We start from the raw sequence: 15,697 nt of genomic DNA on the forward strand, positions 1-15,697 counted from the left end.
ATCCTCCTAACAGAGGGTCCATGTTGTGCTCGGCCCTGAAACTCTTCCCTAACCAGCTTGTGGGCAGGGCTTGCCCCGCTCCAAGCCAGTGGTGCCACAGTTATGCCAATGGCCTTTATCCAATTAGCAGCGTGATAAGGTTGGGAGTTGGGGGTATCTATTTGGCAGCACGACATAGGGACCTCCCTTTGCTTTGCCCTGCTGAACACCCACCCACCCGTTAATTAGGTCGTGTTCGGCCTTGCTTTGGACATCGGTTGGTTGCCTGTTTTTGGAATGGGGGCCAGGTAGGAATTTTTTCCAATGTGGCAGATTGGCTGTGGCCACTTGGTTTTTGCCTACCTCTTTGCAATTGTCACAACTTTGTAAGGTTTGGCAGTTAGGCATTGGTTTAGGGGAATGTGGGGAGGGGAGGCGTGGCCATCACCTGCCCCTCCAATGAATAGGGTATTCCATTAAAGGAATCTGGGGGTCTGGAGCTCGTCCGAGAGGGGCTAGGGCCATGCCAGGACCCCCGGAAACCCCAGGGGTGAGCACCAGTCAATATACACTGACGGAGATCCCCCTGCTGGTTGTTTACCCTTCCAGACTTCCTGCAGGGTGGAGCAGGAGCCAGATATAGTTTGATACCAATGCCTAAGCCATGCCAGTCACATTTGTGTATTTTAATAAAGTTGTGGCCAAAATTTGCCCATTAACATTTAAACTAATTTCTGTCTCCACTGTGTCTTTATTTCCATTCGGGATGGGTTTTGGGGCTTGAAGCAACTATGTAGAGGGCTTCATGAAATCTTAGCCCTGGTTCATATATTTGGTCAGGATCAGTGCTGAGATATTGCTGGAGAAATATCAGTAGATGCTGTTCCATTAGGTAGGGCAACCAGGGCTTAGTCTGACCAAACCAGGAGGTTCTGGACAAATTTCCAGAACCTCCTGACTCAACCAGACATCCACTGAATCTTAACCCTGCTTATCCCTATACAACTGCTTATTTAGGTGCTAAGTATTGATGAAACAACAATGTTTTAAGTCTCTACGGTTTCCCTGCAAAGAAGAAGGAAATGAGAAGAACCAGAACAGGTGGAGGTTACACAACTTTCTTTCCCAGCATAGAACAATTCTGAAAAATATATATGACATTTTTCCGTTTGGTTAGGTGCTGCCTATTTATAAACAGCAATGCTTAAGTGTCTGGAATATATTTGCAAGGGGGGAAACTGAGTACCTGGCTATGCCCCTGTGACCTCTCACATGCCACACCACATGACCTCTTAGAAGTCCCAACAGGTCTAGTGCACATCAGTTGCCACTGGGCTTGAGTCTATCCCCTTCACTAGGGAATTAGTCTTCAGTGTGAAACAAACCCTCTATTTGAGCACACAACCTATGAAAGCCCAGTTCACATTATTTCTCCTCTTCAGAAATTGGTCAGGAAGAGCATACATGAAATGGGACATGCTCCTGGCTGTTCATAAGGCCCAATTTCACATATTTTAGACACTAGGAAAGGATTTGCTTTGAAGAAGCTGGCACAGTGACTGAAAATATACGTGCTACCCTTTTAAAAGGGAGAACGCTAGACAGTCTAAAACCTGCAGTTTTCTGGCCCACCTGCTGCGTGTCTGGCAATGTTGATGTATTGTGTGGTGACCTTGGCATTTATGATTCACCTGAATAGCATTGTTATTGGTTTCTAGGGCCCCCACAATTCTTGTTTTCATCACGATGGCACTCGTATGAGGTTTGTGCCCTTATAGAGTGATCAATACACATTCCCTGCTCATTGTACATCAGTTTTCAATACCATGGGTTATTATGAGATGCTGGTGATGTTTCTGCGGAAGCTAACAGGCATTTGAGAGATCTTATCATGTCCATCTTTGCAGACAAGATAAACATGAGGCTGCTAAGTGGTATGTCTTTAATATACTGCTCTTACTTCTTTCTTTAAAAAGTCTGACCCAGATGTAGTCTGGATACAGCTGGTGAACCAGCAGAAGCTGGAGTACAGGATTAGTACACAGGACATTATATGTTTAAATCAAAATATTTATATACCACGTTTCATTAAAAAAATCCCAAGGTGGCATGCACCAGGATTAACAAAAGGAGGTAAATAACTGGTATAGAATGATCATAAAAGTGACTGGCTCATCTTAAAAGTTTAAACCACTGAATAGTGGACCCCCCCCCCCCCGGGATTCTGGTCAAAATAGAAGGGTTAAACCTCCCCTTTCTATGTACTGTGGTCTCAATCCTGATTCCAATTCCAATTAAAAAAAAACCCCTGACATTCCTCCAAGCCACCCCTTTAACATCCTGAGTAGCTAGTCCTAAGTTTGAGTGAATCATAATCAGGAGATATACAGAAGATAGGAGAATTCATGTTAGTGATTAGATTCAACCTCCTCTGGATATCTGGTGAGTAGTCTAGGGTACTCTTGGATTCAGTGACAGTAATTGGAATGGTAGCCGGTGATGGTGGACGTGAACTATTCTCATCAACTGTATCTGATTAAAATGAGCTATGACATTATATTTCAGTTTCACAGCTGATGAATGTCAACCACAACTTTGAACCTGCACAGTAATATTGTGCTTGCAGGAAAGAATACGAGAGGAGGGCGGCAGACAGACACACACACAGAAAGAAAAGGACTACAGCTCTTATTAACAACACAAACAAGCATTATGGAAACCTGGCACTGAGAGGACAGGGAATGAAGCAGGTAGAAGGTAAGAAGACAATGCAGATCAATTACAGAGCCAGTTGTTTCTGTTTTTGTCTCATTTCACAGTTTTACCAGTTCCATTTCTTCTTCAAAATTTGCATACCTGTCCCAATATATAAGTTCCAGTTTCAACAGTGGACAATGAAACACCTGTCCAGAGCAATGACCCATCTAAAGGGATGCCAAGCACTGATGAAAAACCCAGGATCATATGACTGATTTTTTTCCTCATGGCCATCCAAAGAAGCGGTCAAAAAACACCCACAGTGATAACAAAAGTGAAACAGAAAGCAATGCAGATGAGGAGATGCAACAAGACTGAGGTCAAAGCAAGGCTTCACTCTCCATTTACCTCCTGTGGTGGACTGGAAAGGAGAAGTACTCCAATGATATGAACCACTAAAATCAGCTGCCACTGAAAGAAATCATTCATCCCAGAGTACCTGTCCAAATAAGAAAATCTTACACGATTTCAGGCAGCCAGGAAAGGATGAGCACTGGCAGATCTCAGCAGGGAGGAAAAGAGATCAACAAGACTTTTTCATCTTACCTGTCCAGAACCTGCATTCTCACACACATATGTCTCATAGTAATCCAAAAATTCTGGCGCATGTTCGTTAACATCACGAACATGGATATAGACATTCACTTTCGATATTTGTTTTGGGTTCACTGAAGCAAAGGAAACAAAAGTAAGTATAAATAAAAGGCAAAAATGGCAGCTCATAGTCTATTGTGCGACCCTGTAGTATGATATATAATTTTGTCATTAAAATGCTTTGTTCAGCTCTAGAAGACGTGACTATTGAAAAAAAGAGAACACCTCTCCTGTGAGACATACTGTGCCTTTGATTTCAGGAACAAATAGTATGACTGTTGCATATTATTATATGTCACAATGAAATAATAATAATAATAATGGTCATTTGGCATAGCATTATCCACTGTGCTGATACAGTGTTTTCAATAGGGGTAACCGCTTAGCATTCCATGACTACCTGTGACTGAGTCACATACAGTACAACATTCTAGAGCATGTGACGAGTTCATTTAGGCAAGTTCCTCCTTTGATCAGCGCAAGCGGCAAATTACCTATTTGAAAGAGCCACGAAAGAATAAACACTCCAAACAAATATTCCCTGATGTGACTTAAGACAAATGTTGTAGGTAAGTGAACTGAGTAAGCAATAACTGAGATATGGACAAATGTGAAATAAAATAACTGAAAACCAGAACCACTGAAGGAAGGAATTTACTTTCTTACTTTCCTTCTTTCTAGCAATTCTTTTACAGAAGATATGATAATTTTAAATGCTTTTGAACAAATGAATCTTTTGCTTAAGACAGGTATGACAGTATTCGCAGTCCCACACTTAAATAAGCTTAATTTTCAAGAAGTACTTGATAAAGCCATTTTTTGTCTTTACTTGTACAAGTAAATGAAATCTAAAATTCTCTCCATTGGCTATCTTCAACAGTTTTATTTATTCATGGGATTTTCTTAGTCTTTGGATATTGTTCCACAAGTCAACATATCATTGCTTAGAAAAAGCAGAAAAGGTTAATTTTCCCTTATGTTGAAAAGAGGAAAGGGATTGCGGGAACTGGTTGTAAAACTTGGACATATTGACAAGGTCAGTCATGCCAATCGAAATCTGCTATAATGAATAAATGAATAAAATTCATAATGAATAAAGTTAAAAGCAAAAATAAAGCCCATATTTTGAATAAAGGCCTTTGTGACATTTTGTCACAACAAATAATGTCAAATAGTTCTGTTTTGTTGTTTTGAACAAAATGTTTTAGGCTCTTTTATCATAACACCTGCTGTTCCAAAGAGGAATTTTCTTCTTCTCCCCAATTAGCTGTGCCAGTGTTTGATAACAACTAATGTGACTTGCTTTTAAGAAATGAGGGTAGGATTACAGAAATTAATTCAATATTTTTTGAAAAACCTCTGGAGAACAAAAATTTCAAACTAGATTTTCTATCTTATGTAATGCATTTTTTTATATTGACCAAATTAATATGGCAACTATCATTTCCCAGCTGAACAACAAAATAAAAGCTAGCATACAGGTATAGAACTTCTTTCTGGATAGTTTATCTCTAGATAGTTTCAGACAACCAGGCTTTTCCCAGTAATCTGTAGCTTTCCTGGTCAGCAAGGGATGAAAATTGTATGCACGCTGCACAACCAACTTTCCTAATATCCTAATTCTGCCACAGGTATTGGGAAACTGTACTTATTAAAGATGTCTGCAACTAATGGGGCAATCCTGTATCAAGATCCTCTGCGATGAGCAGTTTAGCATGCAGTGGTTCAGCTACAGTTAAGTCCCCAACCCTGGTTTAGCCAAAGATACACCACTGTAACTTGCTCATTCTATTCAGGACTCAGTAAGTCCCCCAACAGGGATGTTCCAGGGGCATAGTGGGGTTGGACCAGAAAGGGAGGATTTATTTTTTTTAAAAAAAATAATATTTATTACTTTTATACCTTACAAAAAGAAAAAAAGAGAAAAGAAAAAAGAAAAGAAGAAAAAAAAGCAAAAGAGAAAACAATACAATACAATATATAAACAATACAGAACGCAACATTAACATTAACACATTAAACAAGACAAAAGCAAAAACAATTCAAAAAAAAACACACATCATACCATCTCAATATCCTCTCTTTCATTCCCTTGTTTCATCGACCTCCTCTCACCTCCCTTTTTGTATTCCATTTCTATTCATTGTTTCAGCAAATCCTTTCCATCTTTCTCTATTTTCTGTCATGTAATTATCTTAACATATTTTAACCTTATTTTCCATTAATACTATAATACTTATTTATACTTAATTCCTTAAAATATTTCTACTAAAGCCATATAATTCCCTTCCAACATTTTTCTAACACTCATTAATTTTACATTATTTCCATATATAGATTTTAAACTTTTTCCAATATTCTTCCACCGTCTCTTCTCCCTGGTCTCGGGTTCTGCCAGTCATTTCCGTCAATTCCAAATAGCCCATCAACCTGGTGATCTTCTGTCCGAGGCTCTTAACTCTTTTCCAGGTCCCTTCTGCAAGTCTTCTTCATGTTTATACATGCACTTTACTTTGTCTTCTCCTGATCTTGTTCTTATTTTCCTTCCTTTGATGCTGAAAAGTAGATCTCCGGGAAATTCCCATCTAGCAATGTTTTTATTCCTTCTCGACAAGTCGGCCAAATCTCCATAATTAGAACTGAAATTCAAAAGATATTTCCAGTCGTGTTTCAAAGTTCCTCCAAGTCTGGCAGTCCCCACAACTCCAGTCTCCTTCTGACCCAAGTCCAGGTCCCAAAGGTCAATCTCCAGTCCAAGCGGGGCTCCAATCCTAAAAGTCTGACTTTCTCTGAATTCAGTCTTGGAAGGTATCAACTTATAATCATCAAATTGCAACTGTAAGGCTGGAGTTCTCTCCCTCACCATTTGTGCCGCTTTAGGTTCCACAGCAAAAACTTTCTCCCCCGCCTTCTCCTCAATTTGCCATGTCAAAATAGATCCCTGTATCGATTCCTGAATAATTTCTGTATTAATATTGACTTTTTGTGCCAAATTAGTCACTTTTTGTTCCAAGTTATCAATTTTTATAGTCCTCGCATCCGTCTTCTTATAAAGCTGTTCCAGTGAATCATTAATCTTACAAAATTTAACCACTAAGGCTTCTTCTGTCAACATTCTTAACAATTCAAGGTCAATCCCAGATTCTCACAGTTTTATCTTGCAGGTGGAAAATTCCCCCAGCTCAGCTCTTGTAACAATTTCAAAGGCTTCCTCTAGGGGGAAACAATTTCTATTTGTATCAATCCTTTTAAGCACAGTTCAAACAATAAAGTTAGTTTCAATTTTCAGTTACTTTTACTCCTTTTTAAACGCAGAAGGAGACAATGGAAACAATGTTATTCTCTTCTTTAACTTACTGTCAGCAGACGATCTATTCACAGTCAATGAGCATATCCGAAACTTCAATCTTTACTAGCAGCCCGTTTCCAGGTTCAGAGCGGTGGTAATTTGACTTTCTTCACTCTCTCCTGCAGGCTTACGCGATCTTCAATTTCCCCCCTCTTCTCCTGCTTCCAAGGGGGGTTTGATGGTTTAACCGATGGAAGTTTAATCCTTTATGTGAGACTTTCCAAGGCTTTAGCTTGCAGCCTCTTTGCTTCAATCTATTTACAAAAGGGGGAGGCAGACTTCCTGTTTGAAACCTCCCCGTTTCGGTGCCAAATTAAGACGTTTAAAGATCCAATTTTCCGTTCTACTCACGGGTAGTTGTTTTAAGATCAAACTGTCTACAGGAAAAAGTCAGCGCTCTCCTGCAACAGCAATGCGGCTTCACTCCGTGAAAGAAGCAGTCGATTCGAAGCACTGCGCCACTCACCCCACGACACTCCGGATCCCCGAAACTGGGTTTCCCCGCGAGTAGGGGAGGCGCAAAAGGTGCCAGCCGAATCCCACGTCCACAAGCTTCTCCAGCCTGTGCAGAAAAGGAGGATTTAGGCTGCAACCTAAGCCCATTCAGCTCAGTCACAAGACCAAGCAACCCAGCTGGAAGTCTCTCACCTCTGCTAGGCTTAGGCAGAGCAGCAGCAGCAGCGCCACTGCTGAATGGGGTCTGGATCTGGTATAAATTTATGCCAGCTTAATTTATGCTGGCTCACTTTTCTTGTGCATAGGATTGCTCCCTAAATCTATTCTGATTTTCAGTGCCTATAAATTACTGCATACAGCAATCTGAGATTTTCTAAAATTGGAATTTTGTGAGAATTTGCAATTTCAGAAAAAAGATGAGAGATATGTAGAGACAGATAACAGACTACTGAATACTATTTGGGATATTGCACAAAAAAGTTCTCTTTATTGTCATTCTGTGTTGTTGTTTTAAAGGAAACAGAACAAAAGTGAAAATGAAGATTCGAAATTTCACGTGATATGTTGGAATGTTGCAAGGTGGAAGGGAAAAAATGAGCTATATTATTTTGAGTTAAACTGAACTCAGTTTAAAATCTATTAGGATTCTATTTAAAAAATCTGTATAGTTTTTCCATGCTGTAAGTAATTTTTATTTTGGTATAATTTAATTTGTGTGTGCATTATCCTTTATAATGAAAAGCCCACAGCTCATCTTTTTGACAAGACAATCTCAAGTTATCTGAAATTGTTCCCTTGTGGTTTTCATTTACTCTTTTTATTGCTAGGCACTAAGTTTCTGGCACACTCTTCCAGATTTACATTTTTGATTTTTTGGAATTACCTCCCTAAGGCAAGGTGACCTGTAAGTGAGAGCACAAACGAGGCAATTTGCATTTGATTTTGAGACAAAACTGACAGGTGATATCTATATAAGGTATGCTTTCCTGATTTAATTGCAACTGTATGGAAGTCTAGCTGATTAAAGCCCTGCTTTCACAATTAATTTGAGACACAGGTTTCTGACTGGCGTTAAATTAAACCCTGGCTAATTTCACACCAGTCAAAAAATCTGCTGTGAAATTAACTGGGGTCTAATTTAACATAAGATCTTGTACCAGGAGAGCAGTTTTATATGCTTTGGTGTAACTTAAAACTGTTTTAGTTTCCATTATTTTCTTTTTAAAAAATGGTATAATATTTTATGAGAACCCAAGACTTGGGAGATCAAACATTATTTGGCTTCCAACTAATCATTTTAGCAATGCTACATAATGTTAGCTAGCAACGGTGAAATAATGAAAAAGTAGCTTATTTTCTCAGTTCAGAAAGAAGAGATATACTGAAGATAATTGCAAGGAATTCATGCCATCGCTCAAGCATAGGGTTCCTTAAAGTCTTACTCACTTGATTCTGTGGCTGAGATGGTTATGTTGTGCCAAGCCGCTATCTCTCGGTCCAGAGGTTTGGTCATACTGATTGTTCCATTGTGTGCATTGATGCTGAAAAATCCCTTTAAATGCTTGCTGTGGACAATAGAATACCTGCACATCAAAGTAGGGAAGGGGGAGATGGAGACTTTCTTAAGAACTGAACAAAAATGGTACTTCTGAAACAAGGCTATATAAGCTATTGTCAGTGAAGAAAGGAGAGTGGTGTAGATATGAATATGGATGTGTTCTCCAGCTGCTCAGAAATCATGAAAAATGTACACTAATAAACATTTAAAATTCACTGCTACCAAGATCAAAGCGCTTCTTTCTATGAAACTAAATATGCCTCAGACCTATATTAATGTGAACCAAATCTAAAATGCATTATTCATTCTCATTGCGCAGGCAGACTCACAGCAGGTGAGTGACTCAATTCAAAAGAAACAGCGAAGTGCCACTTGTGAAATGAGTAACACTGGCAACTTAGTTGGGATATAACCGTACATTTATTTCATCATGGTTGGCTTGATGCAGTGTCAAAGAAGCAGAGCAAAGGAGGAAGAGCTGAAAAGAGCCCCTTTGATAGTATGTATCCCACTTCCATAAAATAAAAAGAAAAGGTCAGAAAATGGTGTTGCCGGAAGTGGGGGGAAAGACCTTTGGGCTTGCTTTTCACAAACTGTTTTGTAAGGCAGAATAAGGTTTTCCTACTTAAAAGACCTCCTTCTTAGCTTCCCTACAGTCTTCCAGCACCCCCTCCCAAAAAACAAAAAACTGGATATTTTATAGATGGAATTTTTATATATTTTTTAATATATACTTATTCTGTACCCTTGGAAAGGGGGCACTCAAAGATCATTTTTTAAAAAATGGCTTACTTTAAAGCAGGCGTCACCAAACATGGGGTCATTTGACATTTTGAGAAAATGCTGTTGTTTGCAGAGAGGTGCAAAGTGTAACACAAAATGGCTGCCATGGGGATATGGCATAATGCTTGCCACAACTAAAACAACAGGAAAAAAATGGAACAAGACCATAAAATGGTGTGGGCATGCACCTCATCAATGAAGAAAAGGCACCTACACCAGCCACCACAATCCATCTCAGTCACTGAGATAAATTATTGGGACTTCTCCTCTGTTCAGATGACATGTTCATTGGCACAGAGGCTGGGCCAATGCAAATAGGAACTGAGCAGGAATGGCAAATCTCATATGTTGTGGATTTTTGAGGAAATATTTACTGAGATCTTTTGCAGATACTATTGGAAATACTGACAGGTCCCATGATAGGGACCCCTATAATGAGATTTTGCAGAGTGCATGAGATCTCATGAAATTTTGGCGAGATCTTTTCAAAATCAGTGCTGCTGCTGCTGGTGCTTCTCTGCCAGTGGGGTGGGCAGGGCAGCAGCAGGGCAGCACTTCCCATTTTACCTAAATTGGATGGCAAAATGGGATGTGCCACTCCTGATTAGATAACCCATTAAAAGCAGCTACTACTGAAAGAAATAATACATCCCAGAATACCTGTCCAAATAAGTAATTTTTATCAGATTTGTGGCAGCCAAGAAAACATGAGAAGTAACTCTGTTTCAAAATGTTTGTATTGTTTAATAAGCCCATTTTCTTTCCCAGGATTCACTTTACTTCACAAACTATAAATTGCAGTTATATGTATAAATCAGCACTTATTTCCAAACAGCAAATGTGCAACTAAACACTGAATGTGCAGAGTCTGGATATGCACACAGAGGTCTCCCTATTGCAAGGCTTTGCCATTGTATTTAAGGGAAACAAAGCTCCATAAATGCACCATTTTAAACACAAACAGGAGCGCCTCAACTGAATTAATGGGGAAGTGCCATACACCTCTCAGACAGAACATACAGGTCTAGATTTGAGCTGTTGTCTTCAGTGTTATTCAATAATCTATGACAATCTCAGCTGTAGAAGGATCTCTTGAAGCTGCACCTGATTGAACTGTTGACACTGTCTGGATCTCTGGAACTCACAACTCCTACAAATGAATCATTCAGATCCCCTTCATCAATCTCCATCACAAATTCATCTAACGTGAAAATGGGAGGCTCATCAACATCCTTCACTCTGATCCTAAGAGAAGCTGTGTCTTCAAATGGCCCATCTTTCAGGAAGCGCTCATCTATGTGCCTGTTGACACCTTTCACTTTCATATTATATATGCTTTGATTCTCATAATCCAATATCTGTATGTAAGAAAAGGAAGGGGGGGGGAGTAGAATATTTTCCATTCAGCATTAGGAAACCAATAATAAGTGTAGAATTAAAGACAATAAACATATTAATGGTTCATCTTTGCCTTGCCTCTCTTTGCTTTTACTATTAAGTTTACTCCTTTAGTTTCCTGGTGTTTTTGATGATCAGTCATTGGGCTGGAGCCTGGCTTTAGGAGTCTGCTCCTCCCCTGAGCTCTTCCTCTTGGCATTTTGCTGTATGCTCCCTCTCTATATGCAGTGTGGGCTTTGGCTAGGTGCCTTTTAGAAGAAGCTGAGCAGGGTTTTTTTATGGGGGGGTCCTTCATTGCCCATTAAGGTACCTCCTTGTTTGCCTACTCCACACTGGGAACAATTTGGCTGGCATTCTGGGGAGTAGCATAGATTAGCTGCTCATGGAGCATTGAGCCTGGGCATGTGAGGAAGCTGAGGGGGAAAACCTTAGGTATATCGAGGCATTACCAGGTTAAGGGCCCACTTTAGGGATCCACCATTGTTTTAGGTGTGGTGGCATTGGGGAGGTGCCCTGTATACCTGACATACATATTGTGGTTGGACACTGGGCAACAGGGCCTGGGTACACATGGGGAACTCATACTCAAGGCTCACCCAGCAAAAAAGGCATTGTTTCCTCCTCATCCTTTGCTGGGGAACCACAACCTGCAGCTGTATCACATACCCAGGGGTCTGGAGGGATGCTTCCCTACCATAGACAAAATTCTCAGCTGATCACAGTTTCTGAATGTGGTTAATTTGATTTGTCGTTCCTGCAAGGTATTGTATTAATTAAAATGCCACTGTCCCATGTTTGGTCTCATTAATTTGTGTGGGTCTAGGGCCATACTTTTCTGCATGCAGCCAATCTATCCTGGATCATGAGAGAAGATTTTCTTCTTCAAAACAACAGCCCTTTATATTGCATTGATATTTTATCATGACCAACAACACAAGGCTATAACAAGCAAACGTACTTAATCTTGTCTGTTTCAGTGATTTCTGTGATATTTCTTTGTCAAGTAATGGCTGACGTCTCACCTTGTTTAATATGACAGTTCCTTCTTGAGTCTCATTGTTAGTAACGATGCGAACAATGTGAGGAGTGTCTCCTTCTATTACATAGTCCATGGCAGCATTCTCTCCCAGGTCACTGTCATCTGCCTTGATTTTGCCTAGGATGCTGCCCACAGGTGCTGCCTCAGATGCATACATTTCATAACGCTCTTAAAGAAACAACCAAATATCAGAGAAAGTTGCCAACACAATCTTGATCACCGACATAACAACTAAATGTAGACCACTTTTTATTCTGAAAATTGCCCAGTTACACAAGATGTATGGCTTGGGGGTGGGGGAGCTAAAGTCATAAGCTCATTTTCTTTTGTTAAGCTTGGCAGCCTTGACTTAGATCATCCATTCATGAGTTTCAACATTCATGAGCCAATTCAACATTCCAGTTGTTTATAAGTTCACTTGCTTGCTTGTGTGCAATACAAAAACTCAATTGAACAATGAGATATCAATTGTCCAACAACCAATTTCAAAGAGGGGAGATGAAAAATACAACTAATTGTGACTGAAACATCCAATTTTTAAGCATTTTTTAATCATTTTTAAGGGAGACTGGAAATATGTATGATGCTTTGCAACACGATACCTCAATATATTTCATTAGCTAAGCATCCAGAAACTGTCCCTAAGCAGTTGTGGGTTGTTTCGTATTGAAAGCAATACATTCTACATCCTCTAATGATGTGTTCTTGTGTAAACTCTACAGGAAAACACTGGGGGAGGTCATTAGGTCACTTTATGATGCTCATGTCTAGAATATTTTTCCTTGTGCTTTCATTGCACAGTAGCAACCTAGTACCCACTAAAATTAAAGTTTTCCCCTAAAGCAATGGGGGTTTCAAACATTCCACCTTCTGAGGCTCATTCCAGATCACTTTGTCTTTTGAAGAACCTGTGGAGAAGGTTTGAAGGAAATGTCATTACATGTGCACACAATTTACTGTACTGATCAGGACTGCTGGACCTCACCATTGCTCTACTTGAATTGAAAGTGCACCCAAAATTATACTCAGCACCACCCGGCATATGAGAAAAGTGTTTGCAGCATTGTAGGAGAGGAGAGAAAATTGCAGGCTGTCTGTCTTTTAGGGAAACACATTTGCCATGACTGGTTTTTTTTAACTGAGGAACACCTGATAAGCTTTTAGAGAATCCAAGTAGTGAAAACCACTACCATAAATTACAGATTTTCTGTTATTAAAAATCCAAGGTGTACTATGCCTTGCCTGCTAGATTGCACTGAGATGTGTTGGTCCCAAGTTACTCAGTTTATATTTATCACTTAATTAGTTGGTCCTCAGAGGATTTTTGTCCTTAGCAAAACCTCATTTTATCCTTGTTGGTATAACAACAGTAGTTACAAAAATATAGGCTGTTTTCCCCAAGGGAGGTGGAAATTGTATTAGGTGTTCAAAGGAAGAGTTTCTTTCTATTTTAAATATCTGTATAGAAAGTGATAAGGCTGAGACAAAATGGCAGGGAACATGTTTTGTGTGAGTTTTACCTCCTCCAAAAAGAGATGCTCCCTCTTTCAGCAATGGGAAATACCAATATGGGGAAAAAATATTTGTAGCATGGTTTTCTCTCTAACACCCATTCAAGATAAAAACGATGCTCCTGGACCTTATTCTGAATTGCCTTTGTGATGCAGTAAAATCTAAGCAGCTCTGTGGTATTTTTACATAATCAAATGTATTAGGCGATCCCTGTTTTGTTAGGATCATTCAGGGAAGGGGAAGACATAGTGGAGAGGTACATGGCACTAAAGCAACAGTGAAGAAAAATAATATTTCAGGATTCTCCATGTACACTCTAAACATTTTCACAGGGTGACTATTGGGAGAACTGTTTGTTCAAATGAAGAAGCTGCTTGCATTGGTGATGGACATGCAACTAAAGAAGAAACAGTTGCAGTTTTCTGACTGTGTTTTCTTTACAGGTTGCTCAATGCTTTTATTTTTTATAGCTATTTAAACATAGGGACTACATCTATGTTACCAAGACAAAATTGACAGTACAAATTTAAACTGGTGTAAAAAGACTGAATTTGTAGCAGTAGTAGAGTTCTAGATGCATCAGTTAAGAATTCACAGAAGTACATTTCTCAAAGTTCCTTTATCTAAATTATAAACGTTCCAACAAAATGGCTTATGGAGTCTGGACACACTGGGTTTACCTTCCTTTGGCATTAATTATACTATCAATGCAATGTTTCTTTGAAAGGGTTATAAAGAGACAATGACATTTAATCAAGGAACATATGCAATATAAAAGCGTTAATTTTTAAGTTTTGTACAAAAGTATTTCACATATAACATATGTTTTATTTATCAGAATTAGTTGGTCTGAATTTGCTCCCAACATTTAAAAAAAATAATGAACCAAGAGACATTTTACTCACTCTGCTGAAATCGAGGAGGATTGTCATTAACATCAGAGAGGTTGATAGTTACAGTTGTGGTAGCTGTAGGAACACCAGCTTCACCAACTCTGGCTTGAATGACAACAAAGCACTGATCCTGTGTTTCTCTGTCCATTGGGTAAGCCGTTCTTACTACCCCTGCAAAATATACAATATTTACAGCTCAGTTAGATGTCAATGAGACCTGCAGCCTGGCAAGCATGTCCAGCACTGGAGTCTTAAAGTTCAAACTATTTTTCTGACACCAAGACATGAGAGTATTTTATCATACCATTGTCCCAGTCTAGAAAGGACACTTTGCATGCACAGAGGGTTTCCATGATTGGATAGCCTCTGGCTCTGCCTTTGTATGGACAAAAAGAAAAGGAAGCCTACAGGACAGTATTCTGATGGCCCCAGCTGTTTTGAAATCTGAAGGTACTGCTGAATTAGTACTGTGACCTGTAAGGTAGGACTAAGGAACTTGTGACACCCCCCCCCCGAGATTATTGAACTACAACTCCCATCATCCCGGAACACATAGACTTGTGTTGATGGGACCTGGAATCCAATAACAACTGGAGGACCACAATTTCCCCTTCCCTGTTCTAAGAGCCCAGTTGCCTGTTTGGGAAAGACAGTCACTCTCTACCTCCAACTGGTGAGAAGTGCAGTCAAAGCAATCTGGGTCAGTATCTGTTGATTTAGAAGCCGTGCACCACACACAGCTGGGTAAATTTTGAAGAGCAATTCATATATGGAAGTTGATGTGGGTTGAAAACGACCACAACTTTACTTGTTACAGCTGGGATCACTGGGTGGGCTGCTCCTATGGGCCCTATAAACAAACACACAAAGTCCCAGAATGGAGGAACCAGTAAGAAGAGGAGGAGGAGGAGGAGGAGGAGGAGGAGGAGGAGGAAGAAGAAGAAGAAGAAGAAGAAGAAGAAGAAGAAGAAGAAGAAGAAGAAGAAGAGTCATCCTTCCTCCCACCTTCATCTTCATCAATAGAGCATGGAAGAGGGGGCCACAATGGGGAAAAGGCAGCATCTTCCTGCGGCACCATTATGTGCATTTAATCTTAGATGAAATCTGTATCCAACCCAGTTATAATACAGATCCAATTATAATACAGATATAACATCAAAGGGAGATTATTGGTTATACAGGTTTTTTACACCCATGTTGTGCATTACTGATACTCAAGAGTCTTATATCCATAACCAGCAATACCTGTTGTTGGCTCCACAGAAAAATAGGGTTGTTCGGAAGGGATACTGTAAAGCAGGCGGGCACCTGTTGGAGCTGTAGCTGTAACCTGAATCACCGAAGTACCTGTGGAAGTGTTGAGTGAAAGGCACAGTTCT

The 15,697-nt window shown here is 39.8% G+C and overlaps 1 protein-coding gene across 6 annotated transcripts in view; it reads right to left on the bottom strand.

Moving 5' to 3' along the window:
• Positions 1–15,697, bottom strand: part of LOC308481612 (cadherin-19-like) — a 76,313-nt gene that overhangs the window by 23,930 nt on the left and 36,686 nt on the right. For all 6 annotated transcript variants that reach the window (XM_081014195.1, XM_081014193.1, XM_081014190.1 and 3 more), the window contains 6 exons: positions 15,564–15,665; positions 14,331–14,489; positions 11,897–12,081; positions 10,581–10,834; positions 8,582–8,718; positions 3,283–3,404 (listed from right to left, as the gene is read on the bottom strand). In XM_081014195.1, coding sequence (XP_080870321.1) covers positions 3,283–3,404; positions 8,582–8,718; positions 10,581–10,834; positions 11,897–12,081; positions 14,331–14,489; positions 15,564–15,665 — 959 coding nt within the window. The remainder of the gene's footprint in view (positions 1–3,282; positions 3,405–8,581; positions 8,719–10,580; positions 10,835–11,896; positions 12,082–14,330; positions 14,490–15,563; positions 15,666–15,697) is intronic.

The sequence above is a fragment of the Podarcis pityusensis genome (genome assembly GCF_964106645.2).
Source record: "Podarcis pityusensis genome assembly, chromosome: 7".
NCBI classification, from domain to species: Eukaryota; Metazoa; Chordata; class Lepidosauria; order Squamata; family Lacertidae; genus Podarcis; species Podarcis pityusensis.